The sequence below is a fragment of the Sinocyclocheilus grahami genome, unplaced genomic scaffold, assembly GCF_001515645.1.
Source record: "Sinocyclocheilus grahami isolate Dianchi unplaced genomic scaffold, SAMN03320097.WGS_v1.1 scaffold551.1, whole genome shotgun sequence".
In the NCBI taxonomy this organism is placed as follows: Eukaryota; Metazoa; Chordata; class Actinopteri; order Cypriniformes; family Cyprinidae; genus Sinocyclocheilus; species Sinocyclocheilus grahami.
In genome coordinates this window covers 461,621-484,501 of record NW_015505730.1, presented here as the reverse complement: position 1 = coordinate 484,501, position 22,881 = coordinate 461,621, and the positions used below count along the sequence as shown (strand labels likewise).

Below are 22,881 nucleotides of genomic sequence, written 5' to 3'. Positions count from 1 at the left end.
ATATATATATATTGAGATATGTACTACCATTCACAAGTTTGTGGTGGGTAAGATTTTTAAAAGTTTTTAAAAGATGTCTCTTATGCTCATCAAGGCTAAATTTTCTATTTGAATTTTTTTTTCTTTGATGAATTTCTTTGAAATTTTTGGTAAATACATATTTACTTTTACTTTTGATCAATTTAATACATTACTAAATAAAAGTAATTAATTTCTTAAAAAAAAAACTGCTGATCCCAAAACTTTGAATGGTAGGGTATTTTTAAGCATTTTCAAGCAATACATAATTGAGATATATCTTCAAAAATATTGTCAAATGACTGAAAATACTATTTTTATAAATATTTGGTGTTCAGTAATATATCGACCTGACCTTGTTTTCGTTTTGCTTCACATGCTATGATTTCTCAACAGTTAAGAATGTTTTTAAGTATGTTAATGGAGCGTCTGGTTCGATGGCTTCAAATTAACATGTTCCCTTGTCACTGTTCAGATGTGCTGCAGAAAGACGGATATATGTGCTGGTCCAGAATTGATCAAGCTTAATGGAAAAGCTAATCAGTAGCTTCCTCTTTCCTGTCAGGAAGCTTGAATCATGGAGCCTTTTGATGAATGTCCTTCTCTCGGCAGCTCTGGTGTCCATCACTTTCAAAGTGCATTAAGTTCAACCTCATGAACTGCTCCCATCCCTCCCCAATGCCTCCATGTCTTTCTAAACATATATGACTTTCCTATATGACAGTACTATTCTGTGGAAACAGATAGATTTTAAAAAAGTACTCGCCATGCTTTTTCATTCAAATATAATGTATCTTCAAAATGAAACTTCAAAAATTATGCAGAAGCACCATAAAACTTTTGATTGTGGCAGTTCTCTAGTTAATTGCTCACAGGAGGGGAACATTTTCAGTGAATAATGACTGTGAATAATCTGTTCCATTTAAAGATTTTTAAAAGTTTTTAAAAGATGTCTCTTATGCTCATCAAGGCTAAATTTTCTATTTGAATTTTTTTTTCTTTGATGAATTTCTTTGAAATTTTTGGTAAATACATATTTACTTTTACTTTTGATCAATTTAATACATTACTAAATAAAAGTAATTAATTTCTTTAAAAAAAAAACTGCTGATCCCAAAACTTTGAATGGTAGGGTATTTTTAAGCATTTTCAAGCAATACATAATTGAGATATATCTTCAAAAATATTGTCAAATGACTGAAAATACTATTTTTATAAATATTTGGTGTTCAGTAATATATCGACCTGACCTTGTTTTCGTTTTGCTTCACATGCTATGATTTCTCAACAGTTAAGAATGTTTTTAAGTATGTTAATGGAGCGTCTGGTTCGATGGCTTCAAATTAACATGTTCCCTTGTCACTGTTCAGATGTGCTGCAGAAAGACGGATATATGTGCTGGTCCAGAATTGATCAAGCTTAATGGAAAAGCTAATCAGTAGCTTCCTCTTTCCTGTCAGGAAGCTTGAATCATGGAGCCTTTTGATGAATGTCCTTCTCTCGGCAGCTCTGGTGTCCATCACTTTCAAAGTGCATTAAGTTCAACCTCATGAACTGCTCCCATCCCTCCCCAATGCCTCCATGTCTTTCTAAACATATATGACTTTCCTATATGACAGTACTATTCTGTGGAAACAGATAGATTTTAAAAAAGTACTCGCCATGCTTTTTCATTCAAATATAATGTATCTTCAAAATGAAACTTCAAAAATTATGCAGAAGCACCATAAAACTTTTGATTGTGGCAGTTCTCTAGTTAATTGCTCACAGGAGGGGAACATTTTCAGTGAATAATGACTGTGAATAATCTGTTCCATTTATAGCTATTGTTTTGTATTATTGACTTTAAAGTGCACAAGTCAAACGGACCACTTTTATGATAGTTTATAGTGTTTTTGTGCCAATTTTGAAGATTGAAAGATGTTGTAATCATATTAAATGCAAATGTTTGGTCAGTACATTCTTTCAAATTTATTTTTGTGTTCCACAAAGTCATACGCATTTGAAATGACATGAGGTTGATGGCAGAATTTTTATGCTTTTAGTTGAACTACCCTTTAAGCTCATGCACAAGACCAGAGGATAATCAAAGCTGTGATTGTAGCTTTTGAGCTAAGGCATCTGGTGTGTGTCTACCTTCTTGGAAGAAGGTTTTTAGTAAAGAATGTGTTACGCAGAAAGACTTAAAGTGTGCAACAGATCCTCAAACTGCCTCCTGTGTCCTGAGCCAGATGGTGTTGTATAGTCTGCTATGTAATGTCTATTTGAGCATGAGCACCTAAAGCATGTGCTCAGCAAATGGAGCGTCTGGTTAAAGCTGTCACTGCCGCGAGGAGTTTGATGTTGTGATCCTATGTAATCATACCTCAGTACTATTATTTTTATGTCAAACTACACTTTAAAGTAAAAAAGGGCCTTTCTACCTGATCTGGCCCATAAAAAAATACTTTTGTTTGGATAACCTAGTGCAGTCAGATTGATTCACTCATAGAATAATAAACAGAAATAAAAATATTGAATAATATTTTTGGCTTAAATAAGTAAGGAATAATGTGCTGTCAGCTGGTCATTATTACAAAATAAACCCTGACAGGATGATCGCTGTATATTATTTTTTTTATTGTATGGCTACTTATGAATTAATGGACATAAAATATTGATTTGAGTTGCAAATACTGTGCTGTGTAACAAAAACAGTTCATTTTTTGGAATGGTCAGCCTTAAGGTAGATTTTATCATTGCCACGCAACTATTGGAATCATCTATTTTCCATTTTGTCATAGTATACATGTACTGTTAGACAAATTTTAGGTTTTAGAAATTGATATTATATTAATGCTTGTTTAATTTCAAACATTAAAAAATAAACTTTTTTTAAATTAGTTTTACTTTCCACATTTTAATTTTAGAATATTAATAAAATATTAATAATAAGTGTAATTTTGTAAATAAGTGAATACACTATAGTTCAAAAGTTTTGGGTCATAAAGTATTTATTGATTTAGGTTAAAGTAATTTTAAATTATTTAGCATGTTGCATTAAAATACATACATTTACAATGTTACAAAATATTTCTATTTCAAATAAATGCTGTTCTTTTAGACTTTCTATTCATGAAACAAATTTGTGGAACCAGTTTTAACATTGATAATAATAATAAGAAATTTTCCTTTATCACCAAATCAGCATATTAGAATGACTTCTGAAGGATCATGTGACATTGAGTAATGTCTGCTGGAAAGTCAAAAATTTTAAATCATAGTAATATTTAACAATAGTACTATTTTATTGTATTTTATTTTGAATAAATGCAGTCTTGGTGAGCATAAGAAATGTCTTTCAAAAGAAAAAAAAATTACCAACCCCAACCTTTTGAATGGTAGTGGATGTAGTGTAAAATTAATATCAGCCTAGAAAACTACTTTTAAACATTTAAGCACAAGATCAAAAGCTTTTTAGTTTGGAGTCAATTGTGTTTAAACTTTTAACTGATATTATACAGTATATTGTGTGAGACATCACATGTGATGCATGCCAATGTGATTTTCCTTAAAATATCAAAAATAAAATGCTAAAAAATCATGGTATATCATTGAGCAGCCCTGTTAACCTTCCATGGTCTGACGCTTTGTAACACCTACTTCTTGTGGAGAAGGTTGGAGAGGCAGTATAATTGAAGTTTAACAACTTATTGTAAATTACATTGCTTGGTTCTCTTGATCTGAGACGACAGCTGCTCCTTACACTTCAGACTTCCCACCTTCTCTCTCTTAGCTTCTCATTCTAATTCACTTCTCCTCTTTACCTCACTTCAAGAACCTCAGCTTTAAACATGAAGGAGACTAGAGAACGCTATAGAGTATCCTTGCATCACCTCGTCGTGAAGTTGAGGGAGAATTGTCAATCAAAGGAGAGCCCGTAGCCATAGTTACAGCAGCAGATGGGAAGTGGCCGTTTTTTTAACGGTTACACAAAGTTTCTTGACATGCTGTCATGTACCAGCATTCTCATTTGTATGCTGATAATTGATCTTTTGAAATGAAGTTGTTACATTTTCTGGGAGAATGCGGTGGTATTTCTGGCCCCCACGATGAAACGAGGACAAAGCATTGGCGTAGTGTGAAAATGCAAATGTGTCACAAAAACTTGGAGATAAAGAGAAAAAACACAGGCTGTCTGTGACACGAACTGGATGTTTTGTCACCCAAGATGGGAACTGTAGGTGGTGAAATCTTCCAGGGACAGGGGGTTAGTAATAATTGATGACGTCCATTCGTACCCTTCTCTTGTTTCAATGCCATGCTATTTTATATAATTAGATTTCTTAGAAGCGATGTATCAACCAACGTTTCTTTTACAAGTTTGATCGCACTTGATGTGGTGTTGTCATTATTCCTAATTGCAAGTGTGCTTTTTACACTTCACAAATGGCCAAATCAAGAATCTCAAACAAACAAGAAACTCATTTTACTGTCAGAAACAACTGCTCGTCCCTTTTTCTTTTCATCAGCCTCTCTTAGATCAAACAGAGCAGAAAAGGGCACTTGGAAACTAGCAGATCTTATTATTGAGCCTGAGATTTGGAAACGCTCCACTCCTATCAATTACCGACATCTCTGAAGACCGTGCAATATCATTCGCTGTGGCCTACAAATATGAAATATTTATTGAGTTTTTGTCTTTTGAAAACACTCGGCGTGGGGACGGGAATGTGCCGGCGTCTTTGATTTAGAGGTACTAGATTCAAATTAGACGCGAGAGCAGAAGTCCTGAAACAAGCGATGTAGGGCTACACCCATATTATTTCTGAGCTTTGCATAGACACGCAGTCGCTTCCCGGTGTGAAGAGTCTTTGTGTGTGCAAATGACCCGCATCTCAGCGGGCATTAGGGAGATTCTGTTTTTGTTTAGGAAAATAAGAAGCATCTGTATACAAATGTGAAACAGACAAAGAAAACTAAATGTCGAACTACAAACACCATTTAGAAAGCACGTGTGAATGTACCACATGCTGGACGATTTAACATTAGATTTCTCACTAGTTAAAGGGATAGTCCACTCAAAAATTCTGTCATAAAATATCATATACCCACCCCCAATTCAAATAATCTGAAGAATGTTGTTAACTAAACAGTTTCGTTTTTTTTGTCCATACAATGGAAGTCAATGGGAATCAAATCTGTTTAGTTGCCAACCTTTTTTAAAATATCTTCTTTTGTGTTCCACTGAGGAAAGAAAGTTATCCAGGTGTGGAATGACATGAATTTTGCGATGGACTGTCTCTTTAAAAAGGCACATAGCTATCATGTGGGCCCAAATTTTTTGTCTTTTAATTCTGTCTGTTAGCTTTGAAATGAGTGTACTCCTAAATGGTGACAGGAAATAATGTTATACCAATTATGTTATACTCTTCTAGGAAAATTTTAAAAACTAGTATAATGTACTGTACATCCCTGGTACTCTTCTTGTACCAGGGATGTACAGTACATTATACCAGTTTTAGTCCAGTAAAATGCAGTCTACTGCAACATCTGCAGCTGAGATTGGTGGAAGGTGCCCTGCTTTGTTCCTAACAGGCGGTCGAGGACGTAACCCTAAACGTGCCGCTAACCCTAACCATATTGAGCCTGTAAGGCTAATCAGCCTGTCAGACACAAAGCAGGGGCACCTTGCGTATATCGCAGGCTAGCAAAGCAAAAATGGTTTATCATGTGTCTTGAACTGAAGGTTGTTGGCTATATAAAGTCAACATGAAATCCAAATTGACACCATGTATGTTCAAATTTGGTCCCTGATGTTATTGTAGATGATTCAGCTGTGCATGTTATTTCAAAGGTAAAATAGTAATTAGTCTTCAAATTTTCTGTTTAAAATTGGTTTTGAGCTGCCATCACCAAGCCTTAGATGTCAACCCCTCTCCACCAAGTATCATTTAGAGACCACTTTTCATGATCTAGTCAATTACTGATGGATGAAATCATATCACACCCTACTTTTTAACCATCATGTTTCACTTAAAAATATGTCACATCACATTACAGATGTAAAACTGGTTGTAAGCAATCAGGCAACTGATGTAGTGATTGATATTGGCTTAAAAAAGGATAAGGCCTTTTGATATGTCAACATGGGTAGGAAAATCTGTTTAACATACATATTTTATGGGTTCTTAAAAATTGGAGGGGGGGGGGGAGTAAAGATGCTGCAATGGGAGGTTGTAAGATAATTTATTAAAATATTGTGTATTGAACCATGCAGGGACATCAGTAAAATCAGCTTGTTTGTGAAATGGTTCAAATTCTTAGAGTGAAATATTTCTGTTTAAAGGATAATCAATGGTTACTAACTCTTTCCACGCCATTGACGAGTTATCTCATCTTTTAAAAGAAAACGCTTCCCCGCCAAAGACGAGTTTTTACGGCTTTTCGTGTATTCACTGTTATACACTCGGGGCACTATTTCGCATCTTCTGAAGGAGTACAAAACCTCCCGAACAAAAACACACATGAACAGGACGGAAAAACTAGTGATATCTTATATAAACAGATGCATATGAAGAATAATGCGATCATCAGCAATAAACAGCATATAAATGAAAACTGCATAATGTTACAGAGTAAAATGTTGATCCAGGAAGTGGTATATGTCTGTGCAAGCTTTGGAGGTTTTGATGGAAGCGATTTACTGGATTTATGCTTTGAAAATCATACTGAATATTATCCAGATGTAGTTTTTGATAAAAATTTGATTTTCTCACCTTTTTGCTCAAAATTATGCATTTTTATGAAACCTACCTATATTCAAGTGTTGATAAAAAGAGAATGCTTTAAGCTAGAATAAAACTGATTTTTTTTATCAGAGGCTCTGATATTTATTTTGGTGTATTGCATATTCAAATATTCATACAGCAAAATATACTGGAGGCCATCAAATTTGAGTGAAAATCATCAAAATCGCTGGCAGAGGCTGGCAAATTTTTTTTTTTTTAAATGCTGGTGGGGAAAGAGTTAATAGTGTAACTTCAGCTAGTTAGGATTGTCCTATCGAACATAGATCTTGGGCTGCATGATTTTGGGTGAAAATGTAATTGCAATTTCTGATTTAAAAAAAAATGTGATTTGAAATACGATTTGGCAATTTGGCCAAAATTTGTGATTTGTTTATATAATGACAAAAATAAATAAATAAATAAATATCTTTGTTATTATTAATTTTGTAATATTTCACTGTAGAATAAAAAAGTAAACAGTAAAAAAAGTATTTAAGGAAAAAAACAAGAGATGATGAGCTGCTCGTGTGTAAAAAAACAAACAGTGCTGAGCTTCACTTATTTAAATCACAGCCTTTATGATTGGATAAGTCATAAACCTATATTCCGATTTCAGTTTCAAATCTCTCATAACACACATATAACCTCATGAATGAAGTGCAGTCATCATCCCATTACCACTGTTAATGATGAAAAGACAACGATATTTCAAAGTCAGCTTTATATGTGAGTTTTTGTATTGATTTGGCAGCTTGTTTGTTTTAATAAGGCTGTTTGAAGGGTAGGAGAATCCGATGATAACTTAAATGAATTCTATCCTTCAGTAATCTCAGTAAATTCCTGTAGTAATCACACTGCATGCTATAGAATATGGGGGTGCTCACTACAAATATTAGTTTTGATTGGTGCTCTGCCATGATAAAGCTCACATTTGATGCTGTATGACTTTGTGTTCAACAAGATGGATGGTCACAAGCCATGCCATTCTGGGCATTAATCTTGGTATGGGGGAAAAAAACAGGCTTCTGAATTTATCAGGACTACAGCTGGTTGCTTTTCATTTAGCAGACACTTTTTATGCAAAGCAGTTTACAGTGCCCTAATTGCAAGGACAATCCCTTTGGAGTTAGTGTAGTGTACTAAGTGCTTTACTCTGGAGTCTAATAATTATGGATCTTAGTAACTCAGCGCAGTTCACTGGTTCTCTTTATGTGGGATCACACTTGGAGGTTTTGTTTCAACAGCCCAGATTTGTACCCACTGGTCTGATGACACTCGATAGTTGCAAAACAATTGGTAACACTAATTCCACCCTGTGTTTTCTTATTAAACTTATTAGATGAGATTGACTGCAATGTTTGTAACCCTGAAGATTTTCTGTATTATTTTATAAACCAATTTCTTATTTTTTGTTTTACATTTTATTCTGTATTTTAAAAAGTGTATAAATTAATTTGCTAATGAATACAAATAACTACTCAGAAATACATTCAGTATGTTCATTCAATATTATATAGTTGTCCCAAAAACTCTTGACTAATTAGTTTTTTGTAAATTATTTTTTGTTAAAAAAAAAAGTGTTGTGTCTTTAAAATAAATGACCCTTTTTTAAGAGTGGCTTAAGTGTCCGAATAGTTTTTATAGCTACTTTATATTTACATTTACATTTACATTTACATTTAGTCAAAGCGACCTACAAATGAGGACAATGGAAGCAATCAAAATCAAAATATATTTTTTAAATTATATAATAAATAAAAAGAAAACAGATAGTGTTAGAACAAAGCTAGTGTTAGTTTTTTATAGAAAACAAGCAGTTAGTAAATTAATAGAGTGCCAGTCTAAAAGGGGCAAGTTTTTTTAATATATGTATAACTCAATATTTAAAGTGATTTTTATTTCTCAAATGTTTGTTTTTCATACTTCTAGAGACGTACACGCATTTGAATTGAGAATTTTTTTAAGTATCGACTTTGTCTAGGATGTTTGTACTAAAAAATTATATATACTACTTTTTTGAAATATTATCACAATTTTAAATAACTGTTTTATATTTTATTATATATCTTAAAATATAGTTTATTCCTATGAAAAATCTGAATTTTCACTGAATGTCTTCAGTGTCACATGATTCTTCAGAAATCATTGTAATATATCGATTTGGTGCTTTAAGAAGCTTTTATTATAATTATCAATGTTGAAAACAATTGTGCTTCTCAATATATTTGTGGAAACAGTTTCTTTGATGAATAAAAAAATTTAAAAGAACAGTATTTGAAATGAAAATCTTTTGTAACATTATAAATGTCTTTATTGTCACTTTTGATCAATTTAATGGGTTCCTTCTGAATAAAAGTATTAATTTCTTGTTAAAAATCATACTGTGACAAACTTAAAATGACTGTGTAAATGACTTATTTTTTTCATATATGCTCTTATTTTTGAGAATAAGCGAATACAGCTACAACATAAGCTTTGTTATGACATTTAGGTCATGGAAGGTCATGATGAGAAATGTATGAGTTCATATTGAAATCTCTGAACTGTGAACTCCTTTGTGTTGTAGGTGGAAGCTAAATGGCAGCCTGCTCAACCCTAAACCCGGCTCCCATCACAGCCTCTCTGGAGGCAACCTTCGCATCAACCATCTCAATAAAGACGAGGACGCTGGGACGTACCAGTGCCTTGCTTCTAACTCCTTCGGGACTATTGTCAGCAGGGAGGCCAGCCTAACCTTTGCCTGTAAGTCACATTCTGATCTCTGATCAAACTACAGCAGCACACATCAGGCCCAAACAAACAGGACATTGCAGACCTGATGGCACACACTGGTACGCTGGCCCTTGTTCTCCTCGCTGATAACATGATCAAAATGGAAATGTTTTCCCTGAGGAGAGCCTGGTCGCTTTCTCAGTCTCTCATTCTTGTTTCTCTTTCACTCTGTCTGTATCTCACATACGCACAGGTTGTTCAGAGGCCAGATTCAGTCACGTAGTCGTCATTTATATGGGCTGATAATGAGATATCAAAAAATTTGATTCAGTGAAACACATTCAGGCCTTGCGCTCCTTGTTATGGCTGTTTTGAAAGCGACGACTGGCAGCTAATTGGTTTAAGCTCCACCCTTTCTACACACCACAAGAAAAGCTTTATCCACCATATAAAATAATGAGACTGAGGCTATGTTCCAAATAGCGTACTACCATAATAATTGCATAATTCCTTCAGAGGGCACTGGACACAGTATGTGATTTTTTTTCATAATTATAAGTAAACTATAAACTAACCATTTTTATATAATTTTGTTTTATTTTAATAAAAATAAATCGGTAATAAATGTAATAAATAATAGTAATAATACATACTTTTTACAATTTGTTTTCTGGACTGGAATATAATATTGCCAAATGCTTGATTAAAAAATGCTTGAGAAAGGTTTTATTTCCAAGGAGATAATTGAATTACCATGCATTAAACATGTAACATAATAAGTGTGACATGTGACAGTAATGCAGCATATGACTATGCCTTACAATGTAAAATTCAGATTTTATGGTTGAATTTCTATAGATTTTGTCACTTTTTGCACTCCTTTTTCTTTGAATTGGAATGGCACTGTTTGAAATGTTTTTATAATGATTACTTTTTCATATACTGTGTAAAAAAAACTAAAACATCTTTACACGGCAATATACTGCACACTCAATAACGAGGCTATTTGCTAATGAATCGGAAATTATTTTCCTTTTTTTAAATATATCACGTCTTTCATTATCATTCAGTTTGATTTGGTTATAAATTGGCAAATTAATATACATAATTTAGGCAACTTTCTACATTTAGAAACAGGGGTGGCCCTAAAAAAATTTGCATGATAACATTTTTCATATCAGTCAAAATCGTTAATTATCACAATATGTCAAATCTTTATTTCTTTCAAGTTTAAAGCCACATTTTTGCTACAGAGTGAACGTTGCAGAAACCAGATAGTTAATCTTTATTATCAGAAAACAAACACTTACCAAACAGGTGAATAAAAACGAAGATAACAGGTTAAGTAAAAATATAATGAATATGTAATATAGTGCATATATTTATAAAAAAATATGTTCATTTCTAGTGTTTTTTGTAGTTTACTATCAGATTAATGGACATTGAGTGGCTATTTTGTTTTATTGACATCTTTCCACATTTGAAAAACTGATTGAGTGATTACATGAGACATTATACATTTCAGTCAGTTATACTGTTTCAACAGACCTTCTGATGTTCATTCTTGTTTATTTTGTGCTGCAGTTTAACTGGTAGTAAAGAGGAAGAAGTGATCGATTGACGTGCCACTTGAACTGAGGCACCTACACCGATCTGTCACCACATTAAATATATATAATAATAATGTCAAATCCACATTTATTGTTTTTATTTTGTGGTCAAATGAACAGAATTTGAAAGCTGGAATCTTTTTTTGTGCACAAGATGATGATTTCAACGATTTCAGCCCTACAAAACTATTTCGAACGTATAACTATTCCTGCTTCAGCCAGAAATTGCCAGTTACCAAAATTGTAGTGCATCACAAGTTTGCATAATGCATAAATATTATATTAAACTTTTGTTATAATTTCTTTGAGGAAAATTGTATGGAAATAAGTATTGCTATTGCTTTATTGCCCAGACCCAGTGTTTTAGTAGAACTACAGAATTTCTCTCTGATTGGACGACTCTGATTGGCTGACCCATTTTTGCATGCACTGATAGCAAATGACAAACAGACTTTTCCAAATGAATTCTGATTCACCACATTCCCAGCAAGACCACTGCCTGAAGGCGATGGCACTATATGGCAGGAACAATCCAATTCTGTGGGGAGGAAGTCCGCTGTCATCGTAAGATGATTGGCTGACAGATCCATCAATCGCTGGTCTCTGACCTTACTAGGCTTCAGTTGTTGTCGTGTGGTGGGGGCACGTGTCTCTGACTGCTCCACATCCATCTTCTTTATTACTCTCTCCATAGCTTAATTAACTCCACCGCATGATGGAGTGGTGCAGGTTCAAGAGAATAATTTAAAGGGCAGCTGATGTTATTAGATGGGATATTTTCTAATTTGGTATCTAATGCTGGAGAATTTGTAGGCGACCACATTGTGCATGAGAATGCATAAAGGTGAAGTCGAGAAGTCACATTTCCAACTTGAATTCGTCAAATGTTTTAATGCTGTAAAGTAGATGAAGGAAAATGCTGAAAATTGGAGGTTTGTGGCTGCTGGTTTATATGTATAAGCTTTGCGACACTCAAATATTATAGACTCCTCTTGTACTCACAGGTATATCTAAATTTTTCTCTAAAAATGCTCCTTAAAAAGCTAAACATTGTTCTTGACATTTTTCATGGAGTTGGGATTTACATAATTGAATACAAAATAATATATAATTAATAAAACGATTGACTACTAGTTATGTATTTACATTTTGCTGCAAAATATTAAAATTAGTGCTGTCAAACGATTAATCGCGATTAATCGCATCCAAAATAAAAGTTTTTGTTTATATAATATGTGTATACTGTGTATATTTATTATGTATATATAAATACAAACACATGCATGTATATATTTATGAAAAAATATGTTATGTTTATATGTTAAAGTTATTTAAATATAAAATATAAGAATATAAATGTATATACATGTAAATATTATTAAAAATATTTACTGTATGTGTGTATTGATAGACTAACTCGGTTACGGCATTTGCTCTTAACATTTCTCTGAAAAATCTGTTTGAGGATTATCAGTAATATAGTTCATAACCACAAACTTGCCAATGAAACACTGTTTAACCTCCTGGGGTCGACAGTTCCGGCGGCGGAACTTTTTGCAGATTTGAATGTTGACAGCGAAAAGAACTAAAATGCTCCTTCATACTTGATCGTACATATAAGAGTAATACAGCATTTAAATATGTAAAGGGTCTACTTTTATTTGTGTACACTCACAATATCAACAAAACATTTTGCTTTTGCAAAATAAAGAAAATATACAGGGTGTGCTTTTAGCTGTCTCATTCTCCGCGCATATCTGTTTGAAACACGTCACTAAAATGATCTGAAACTCAGCGAATATTTGACACACACACATCTCTCATATATCTATAGAAAGCTTAACATGTCTAATTTTAAACGAAGTAAGTCATGACGAAAACAAATATTATGTGACAAAGTAATCAGTATTAAACCAACGCGATGTCAAGTCTTGGCCGTCGCCATCATTATCGCTAATGTGACCACGCCCACGCGCCGATCGCGCTTTTGTTATTACAATAGTACACGTGAAACACGCGCATGTAAACGCCCACATCACAGCAAACAAAGCAGCTAGACGTTTCCTAAAGTTCATCTCGGCTACTTCGCTTCTGGAAGAAGACGTGCTGAGAGAAATAAGCTTTGGATTTTCCTCAGAAGAACACGCCGGCGTGATATTCAGTGGAGGATATAGTAAGTCTTTTTTTATTTGCCTACTTGCATTAGTTGTTATTGTGTTACTGTGACATAGCTTGTACATATTTTAATAGTTACTTTTTACAAACCATGATTCCTGACTAAATGTACAATCAAGTGAAACATTATGAAGATTCATTCACTGCATATATGTCTCACAACGCCAGGAAGTTTTTTTTATGTTCTATAAAATAGTTTTATACTCGTGATAGTGTTAAAATGAAGCAAAAACTCTAGACTTCAAGATCCAGTTCTCAAAAGTCTTGTGATCAAATGTTCTGTATGTGTTTTATGGCCTTTAGTTTTTCCACTAAGCACGCATAAATGTTGTTTTCTCAAAAACATAATCACGTAAATACATGCTGCTCACATATTATTGTAGCCCAGTTTGTGCTGATTACAGTGTTATTAAACTTTAGACATTCAAATGTTTGTAAGCAACTGAAAAAAAGCACAAATGTCAGGGCATGTCAAAACTTTTCCAGGCCCCAAAACACCCTCGGACCCCAGAGGGTTAAAATACATTTGAAACCACACGTCTGATTTCTAAATACTGTAAGTATAGATCATTCCTTAACCTGAAATTTAGACTTAGAGTGGTTTTGTTAACATTGATGTTATTATTAAAAACATTTCTACATGGTAAAAAAAAATGGTTTACTTATAAAATCAGTCCCTTTGGCAGTTTTTTTTTTATTCTGTTTAATTAAGAAATGCATTAACAAAGGAAATAAAACAACATTAATGAAGCCATTTCATGGCATTTATTTGTCTTTTGTATAATTGTATACAATTTGCACAAGTGTGGTTTTTATTCATGCTTTTTTTTAGCAGCTTTCTGTCAGGGCTAGCTTTAGAAATAATAGGTGGCTCGTGAAGTGGTTTGCATCTTTTAGAATGTATTTGTCTCTAAACACCTCTGCCTTTTCTTTTCAAATAAATGACTGTTGAAAATCACTTAATGTGTGAAAATACATTTATGGTTACTTTGGTGTAACCTTGTACGTTGCCTTTGTGTGCTTTCAAATGATCAAAAGTACAGGTTATAAAAGAGACTTTCATTGGATGTGATAAAAAAAAAAAATTTTCATTCTCTCTGAATAGGACTGGATGAATTAGGCAGATATTGAAAGGGTTGTCAGTAGATGCATAGGAAATGAGAAAAATTGTCAGTGTCGATGCACCAATCCCTAAAGCAGTAATTGCATTCTGGGGAATTGCAGAATGTTTTTAATTAAAATGCCACTGATAGAGAAGGCTGTGTGCTGCGTCTTAATCGTATTTCACATATGTACCATCTTCTCATTTTCATATTTGGGCCCTGAAAAAGACCTCGCTCTTAATGGGCAATAACAATTAAAGTTCTTTTTGACTTTGTAAGAAATTAAACTGCGTATCTGCAGAGTTAACAACATGTTGAGCATTGTGGTGACAGGTTGAAAGAATATTTTGCAGTTCAGCTGAAGTTATTTGATGGGTCAGTGAATACTGAAGACATTACCTACTATATATAGTCAAGATACCAGTTGTCACAAGGGCTCAGAATCTCAGTAATAGTGAGGTTTGGAGTCTGATTACACAAATGCTTGTTTCTATAGCAGTAGTTTAGAACGTCTAGTTTTGACCAAAATTGACTTAATTAGGCTTGTTTTTGTGAATGTACTAGAAATCCAATATCATTTTCTTTCTAAGAAAATGGGAACTTCACTAAACCATAGTGTCATACATTAAAGCAATGATGAACTACTATATATAATGAGGACTAAACTGTTCAATATATTTATATTGAGGCAAATTGACATTTCATTGGCTGAAACAGTGGTTTGATATTTTTTTGTGCTGCCTTTTACATTTTTGCTGTTTTTATTAATCGTTTTCCATTTCATAATTATTATGAATTCATTAAATAGTCGATAATACATGGACATATAATTTTTTGTACAGTGTACTTGAACGGTTGTAAATTAAACAGAATATTAGAGTATGTTTTAGAAGAAAATACTATTTCTTTGTACTTCAAGCTTTCATGTTTAATTCAGTGTTTGTAATGTGAGATTTACTTGCAATTTCTGAGTGCAAATTGTTTCTACACCTTTGTACTGCTCTATTGTATATGATTACTTTTAGTTCAGGTATGGTGTAGATACTGTAGTAAAACTGGTGTTTTTCCAAGAATAAATTGAATTGTGTCAACATGCCCCACTGCTGGTTTACACATGTTAAATGAACTATATCTTTTTTCCTGACCAGTAATGGTTCGATAGCTTTTTTGTAGCTCAGATTTCAAGGTATGTGTCTGTACAGAAATTGCTTTTCAAAATTAAACCTACCCTGAGAAATATTCACAGGAGTACAAATGTGACAGCTAATAAAGAGGGAGAGAGGAAGAGCTGTTAATCAAGCATTTGAGGGATTTCTTTTTATTCTGTCCCAGTTGACAGTGAAAAACAGCTGGAGTTCCTCTGCCAGTCTGATTTGAGGATTATATCTCCTCATGTGGAGGGAGGGTCGCGTGTATCACCAGTCTTTATAAAGACACGACGGCTCACTAGGACCATGATAAGTTATGCTGGCATTTACAAATCGCCCACGGGTGGCGGCTCTTGATAGTCAGGTTCATTTAGATTACTGTACATCCCATCAGATCGTTTTTGCATTGCTGGAAGTTCTTCAGTGGTGTCGTTTTTCTTCATTTCAAACTGTTATGAATTGCAGAATTGGAAAGTGCTCATGGGACATTGCATCACGGCAGCACCATGTCTTATTTCTCAGTCCAAAATGCATGCCTGTCATTCAGGTAAAAACACATGGGGTAAGTGATTTGAGATTAAATAAATTCCCTTAAAAGTTTTTATGAATAAAATTGAGACATTCCCCAATGGAATATAGCAACAGTTTGACACTATATTTAGCTTGTATTTAATTTTCTAAGCTGTTCTTTGAGCACAATTTATTTATTGTTTATTATTTTAATATTTTAAATTATATTTTATTTAAAAAAAGATATATATTTTAAATAACCTAACTATGCTTTGGGTACAATTTGCTAAAATCGATTATCCCCAGAAGCTACAAATCTAAGAAAACCTTCTAATGACATTCTCTACAGGACTTACAACAACAACAACAACAACAAAAAATTGTATCTTATCTTTTGTTATCATTTAGAGCAGTGCTTCTGAACTGGTTAGTTGTGGCAGGTCTGTACGTTCTCCTAATATTTGCATATCTGCTGCTGCATATGGATTTACAAAATGATTAACTTGTCAAGTTTATCATTTTGCATGTTATTGGTTAACTGTAATATTCATAAAATGACTAAATGTAAATGTCTACATCTGATTTTAAGTACATGATCAGTTGTGTACTTTAAACAGTTCAAAACAATTTGGGTGCTACTTGATGTTTAGTGTAACATTTGTGTCCTGAAGTCAAACCAGGTGACAAGCACTGATTTAGAGTATCCTTGTAAGTGTTAAATGCGTATTTACCACATTTTTATTTTATAACACTGCATTTCCTTAGCCTGAACTGTTTAAATGAATACCATCTGGATCCCCCCAGCTCCAACTGTTTATGGGGATGCGTGTGCGTGTATTCTTTGTAAAGTCATGCCTTCATGTGAGCGGCTGGTGTGGGATGCTTTCATGCCACGTTTCTTCAGGGGAAATAAAAAAGTGAATGGTTTCAGCTGTGTGTATTAAAAGAAGCATTTGTTTAAGTACCCCTCTTCCTTTCTGTCTATTTCACTTTCTTTTTGAAAAACCTCAGCTGTGTGCTATCCTGAAGGAAACAGCCCGCTGAGTACTTTAAACAACAATAGTCTCTTTGCTCTTTTCGGCGTGTGTTTATGGAGCGGGGAGCACCACTTGAAACCTTCCCAAAAAAAAAGCAGACAAAAAAACTATAGTGACATCAGGATTGGGATTGTCAGTAGCCTGATAAAGGTAAACCGGCTGCGATCAAACCTGGTGCGCCCCACTCTCGCTGTGGATGACCATATGTCCCCCCTCCAAATCACTCCGGCTTTTATCTCTATCCAAAATATACCCCAAAAGACATTCTTTTCTTTTTTTTCCTGCCTCAAATTAATTCAGTACCTTAGATGTTGAATGTGTTTGTCCACTTTGTTCTTGTAGGCTCTCAATTGTATGGCTTCTGTTAGTCTTTTATCTAACATGCTGTGTTTCATTGACATGAAAGTGGCAGTCCAGCCCTTTGTTGCCTTCCCATCATGTCTAGATAGAATCCAATAGGGTTATAATCATGAGTGCTCAAGCGCTCACTGTTTGGTTTGCTTACTGGCCACAGTCCAGGTACTACTGCCAGGATTTCCCTTGAAGTTTGGGTAATGTGTAGACTTAACTTACTGTAAATATTACTAAAGTTAAAAATATAGATACAAATATAAATAATCTTTAATGTTCAATTCCAAAAAGCAAACTGGAATTGCTTTTTGGAATTCAAAATCATTATATTGGTGTGCATTGGTTGTGCATATTCAGTAAAATAAATCTTATTTATTCAAAATTCTTATTCAATAAGAATAATCCATTCTTTTATTCTATTAGTTTATTTTAACAGTTTATGAAGGTAGTAGCTTATAAAAGCTTTTTTTAAAAAACTATTTTTTTCCCCTTTTGTCTGTCCATCTGCCAGTGTAGTAATGACAGAAGGACTCCATTTGATTGAATACACTGTAAAGCCTGTCTTTCACGAAATTTCCTTCCAAAACAAAGACTATAACATTGTGTCACATTAATATGAACAAATGATGAATAATTTGCATGCCTCGTTCCCAACTATGCCCTGACATTCATACGGGTAATTAGTCTGCAAGTATTACAAGTATTAACAGTCTGTCAATAAGCTTCATACAATTCATGACACATCTGTGACTTGAATTCATTTCGGTGGCCTTTGGAAGCTGAGCATTTGGTGGGCTTTAGGGAAAAAGGCCCAGCTGTCCTGATACAAATTTTTATGTTTATTTATATATTTTTTTAATTTAACCACATTTAATTTTTTTTCGCACAAAGATGCAATTTTAAAAACACAATAAGTTGGACCAGTTACTAAAATCAGTGTGAATTTCAACATAATTTAGTGTACCCGTTTACCGGCATCCGTTGAAAAATAAGATAAGCAGCTTGGTTTCAACAGCTCACTGATGCTGATTCCCTGTCCCAGCGAAAAAGCAATTACATAAATTACTCCTTCATTACAGACTGCTCATTGCAGAGGTGTATGAGCCTTTACCGCAAAGTCACATATTAATCTGTGAAAAATGCACTGGAATTGCTTTTCCTAATAGAAGACCAGTATTTAAATTTGCCACTGACTCCCAGGGTTAAAAATAAATTTATGTTTTAAGAAATAATTAGCCAAAGCCCCCTAATAGACTTGTCCTCTAGCCAAAATGACACATTCTAGCTGACCTTTTAGTCATCTTCATAAACCATTGAGTGCCATAATTTAGCATTTAAATCTAGCCGCGAAGCAGAACCAATCGCTGGTTTGTGTTTTTAGGGGGAAGTGGGGAAGATTTAGCATTGATTTAGCCACTTCATCTCTGCATCAGTGCTCCAGGTGACACCACATACCCAGGATCATTGGAGACGAGGTTAATGTGGGTTAATTCTTCTGATTTGTGCAATGTGTGCCATTAAATGTCAGCATTAGCATGTGGTGTGAGACTTAGTGCTGTTGAACACAGCTTTGTTTAGAATATCCGACTTATATAAGAGCTCATGGTAATGATTTTGTTAGATGAGGCCAGTTGTGAGGTGTTCTTCAACGTGAGTCACTCAAGTAAAGGGGTCTCTGAACTTTGATGTACTTTTCAGCTGAGCGACTGCAGAATCCCTTTGAGGAAGATGACAGCGGGGGCTCACAAAGCTGACTTCACGCTTTCCAATTCAAAAGCGTGCTGGTCTCGCAGAAATTTTTTACATCAGCATCTATATTTTTGATCCTTGAAGTGCAACAGGGATGCCATTAAAAACTCTCTTCAGTGATTTAACGTCAAATAATTTCAAGATTATTCCAGTCATGTTGAGAGCGGAATTTAGTGGTGGGTTTTAGGTATGGGAATTAAGCTAATTAATTAATGAAGTCTCTCAATTTCCTCTTTTTTTCAGTGCAAATGTTTTCACACTTTTTAATCCAGTGAATATGTCTCATGGTACTGTAGGTTTATTACACTGAAAGCTAATTTCTGGATAGACGCATTCCTTAAAAAGATACAGTTCACCAAAGGGTCTTGTTCGGCGTCCTGGGGTGTTGCAAAGTATTTGTGAAATCTAGCTAACAAAATATATATTGTGTGTTGGAGTGGTCCAGACGCTACACATGCTATTTCATTATTATAATTGTGGGGCATGTTGACACATTACATGTGGTAAGCTGTCATATTGAGAACCTGACACCGAATAAACTATTGTAGGCTTTTCAGCTCAAATTAAACATTTCAATAATACAAAAAAGGCCCTTAAGTATTAAAAAATATATAATTTTCACACATATGATGACCTGCCTATATATAAATGTGACAACTTTTCTCAACCCAACAGTCTGCCTTAATTATGTTGTTGACTTTTGTTGTCTTAATATTTAATTGTGTTTTTTTGTATTTATTTACTTATTAATCTTGAAACTTTAGTTTTGTTGGACAGAATTTACAAAATGGTTTGAAAGCAACATACAAAAGCAGTACTAAAGAAAACAAGCATTAACTTCCCTGTGTGACAGCTAGCCCCAGTGTCTAGCCTATTGCATAGACTCATCATCTAATTGTTCATTCTTGTTTCTGAAAAACAATAAAGGATCCTGTAATGAAGCACATTTCAACAGTTCCCACCTGAGACTTTACAAGGCACCCATCCATGCATTCGATCTGCCTGTACGAATTACCTTTCCCAATGATTTTAGGCAACAATTGCGCAAGGGACAAGCAGGAAGCTGTTGTGGCTTGTTATTGTTTTCTGTCAATTGTCAAATCTAAATTAGTTTCAAAGGAAAGGAAATTCAGTTTCTGATGCGTTTTTTGGAACGGCTTTGTAATGGTTGCCAGCACGATTTGTGATGAATACAACTCAGAGGGGGCCTGATAACTGCAAGAGCCATTAAAAGCACTCATGTGTGGCTCACGCTTAGCAAAACACCACCACACTTGGGCAAGAGCACTCTTTTGTTTGGAGGGACCCATTGATTTTGTCTTCATCTTTACTCCAAATCTGTTAAATGTTGTAAAATTACACTGCTGGTGATTGTAGATTTGATGGTCTGTCAATGAGCTTTTAAACACAATGAAATCTTTAGTAAGGAAATCCTAAAAAAAAAAAAACTAGGCCTGAATGCTAAGCTTGGACCAAACTGTTTGTGCTACAGACATTATTGATACTTGTTTTTGTCCATGCACTGAAAATTGGTGGGGTCCAAATCGGTGTGTTCCACAGAAGAGAGAAAGTCATACAGAATGACATGAATAAATGATTGCAGAATTTCCATTTTTGAGTGAACTATGCCTTTAAGAAGAGCAATCTGATTTACGACTAGGGATGGGTACCGAAACCCGGTATTTAATCGGTCCCAGGGCTAAATTATGAAAGACCGGAGTATCGATTTCTGGTTCTGCTATCGGTACTAGAGAAATTAAGAAAATACATAAATTTATTTGTGCTATATATACATTATCTTGCAAATTCTATCTCACCAGAGTCACCAGCTGTTTTTATATGCAATGATATTCAAACATTTGTCTATGATGCATTTTTGCTATTCGCTATTCAGAAGCGAGATCGCGCTCATGCGGAGGAGCTTCAGCATGCGCAACATGAAAGCCCTGCTTAATTATGATAGAGGAGAGAACTAAACATTCAAATGTCTGCTTACACTTTTGGCCTGTGGCTGTTATATTAAGCTAATGACATTTTTTTATTTCGATTTTAGCTTTTAAGGATTATAGCCGCATTTCTTCTAGCGCAACTTTTTTCCCCTTCACAGTGGTGTGCATTCGTTCCTCCCTAAAACCCAAACTTAAAGTCAGAATCAGCACAATCTGTGATTGTTGAAAAAAGGCCGTCTTACACTGTTGCTAAATTGTGGGACATGTTTGATAATAAAACGTGGAAATCCGCACAAGAGACGCTATTCCCCAGGCTGAAATGTGTGTACGTGGCGCGCTCCAAAACGGACAAGCTAATTATACTTTGAGCTTCGGGCACGTCCAAACGATCAAATACACACAAAATATGTCCAAATGGCCGGCTTGGAGAGTATTTACTTAAACACATTTTATGTCTTAAGTGGACGAGAACAGTTGGGAGAAAATCCGATGTGTGTCAATATATTGTCTTAAAGTGACAGACTGGCGCTTGGGCCATTAGTTAATCAAACAACAAAATGCAGACAAAATCACTCACAGCTCTTAATCTGAATTACATAGCTTTAATAAGCATTAATATATCAATACATACAGTGAAAACTGTAATTACTTAATTTACTTGTAATACCTAATTACTTGTAAATACTATAATTACTTGCCTGAACAGTAATGTTAGTAGACCTTCGTGGAAAAATGAAAGCACTGTTTATTTCATTTCATTTGTATATTTGTTTTATTGTATTTGTCAGTTTGTTTTACTTTGTTTCTTTGTTCATGTTCTTACTGTATCTTATCTTATGTACAGTATAAAACACTAAAAATGCCTGCACACTGGTGCATTTAAAAATGTATGTTTTATATTAATTTCATAAAATATTTATCTTACATTTCAGAATGTAAAGCAATGTTAATTCAGCTCTTAATTTGTCATTTGATTCCTGCCCGGGGTCGTCACATGTGGTTGCCGCAAGCCCGCCGGCTGCTCCTTCGTCAAAACCGCCGGCCGCCGCTCATTATAGCCGCCAGCCTCCGCTCACTCTAGCTACCGGCCTCCGCTCACTCAAGGCCGCCGTGTGTGATGCTGTGTGTTTCGTTGTAAAAGCGAAACTACTTTGTTTGGCCTATTCGGGCCAATCACAACGCACTGGATAGCTGGCCAATCAGAGCACACCTCGCTTTTCAGACCGATGAGCTTTGTAAAAATCGACGCGTTTCAGAAAGGCGGGGCATAGAGGAGAAACAATAATGTACAGTGTGTGGAAAATAATGTGTTTTTTTAACCTTAAACTGCATAAACATTTCATTACACCAAATACACAAAATAATGTTCTTTTTAGCAACATCACATGACCCCTAATTCCCGCTTCCACCCTCACCTGCCTCCCTGTAGCGTCAAGCAGAAATGTACTTGCCTGCTTATTGCTTCTATTGAATAACCCAGGTTGAGTAGATTGGAAGGTTGGAAAAAATGTGTCAGTGGTGACATTATTGCAAAGCAATATGACATTGCTATAGTCTTGCACCTTTCACAACATGTCCAGTGAAGTTAGCAAATTCAGTTTTATCCAAAACTGAGGAACGTGGATCTGTAATGTTTTATTACATTGGTTGTTGTACGAATTGTGGCAATTTGGAAATGAAATGTTCAGTGAGTGGCACTAAAAGTTTAATGCTCTACTGTATATTTGAAAATAACTTATCACCTACACT

The 22,881-nt window shown here is 34.5% G+C and overlaps 1 protein-coding gene across 1 annotated transcript in view; it reads left to right on the top strand.

Moving 5' to 3' along the window:
- The window catches only part of cntn4 (contactin 4), a 141,781-nt gene that overhangs the window by 46,452 nt on the left and 72,448 nt on the right, over positions 1–22,881 (top strand). The window contains exon 4 of the mRNA XM_016238920.1: positions 9,355–9,530. Within this exon, the coding sequence (XP_016094406.1) occupies positions 9,355–9,530 (176 nt within the window). The remainder of the gene's footprint in view (positions 1–9,354; positions 9,531–22,881) is intronic.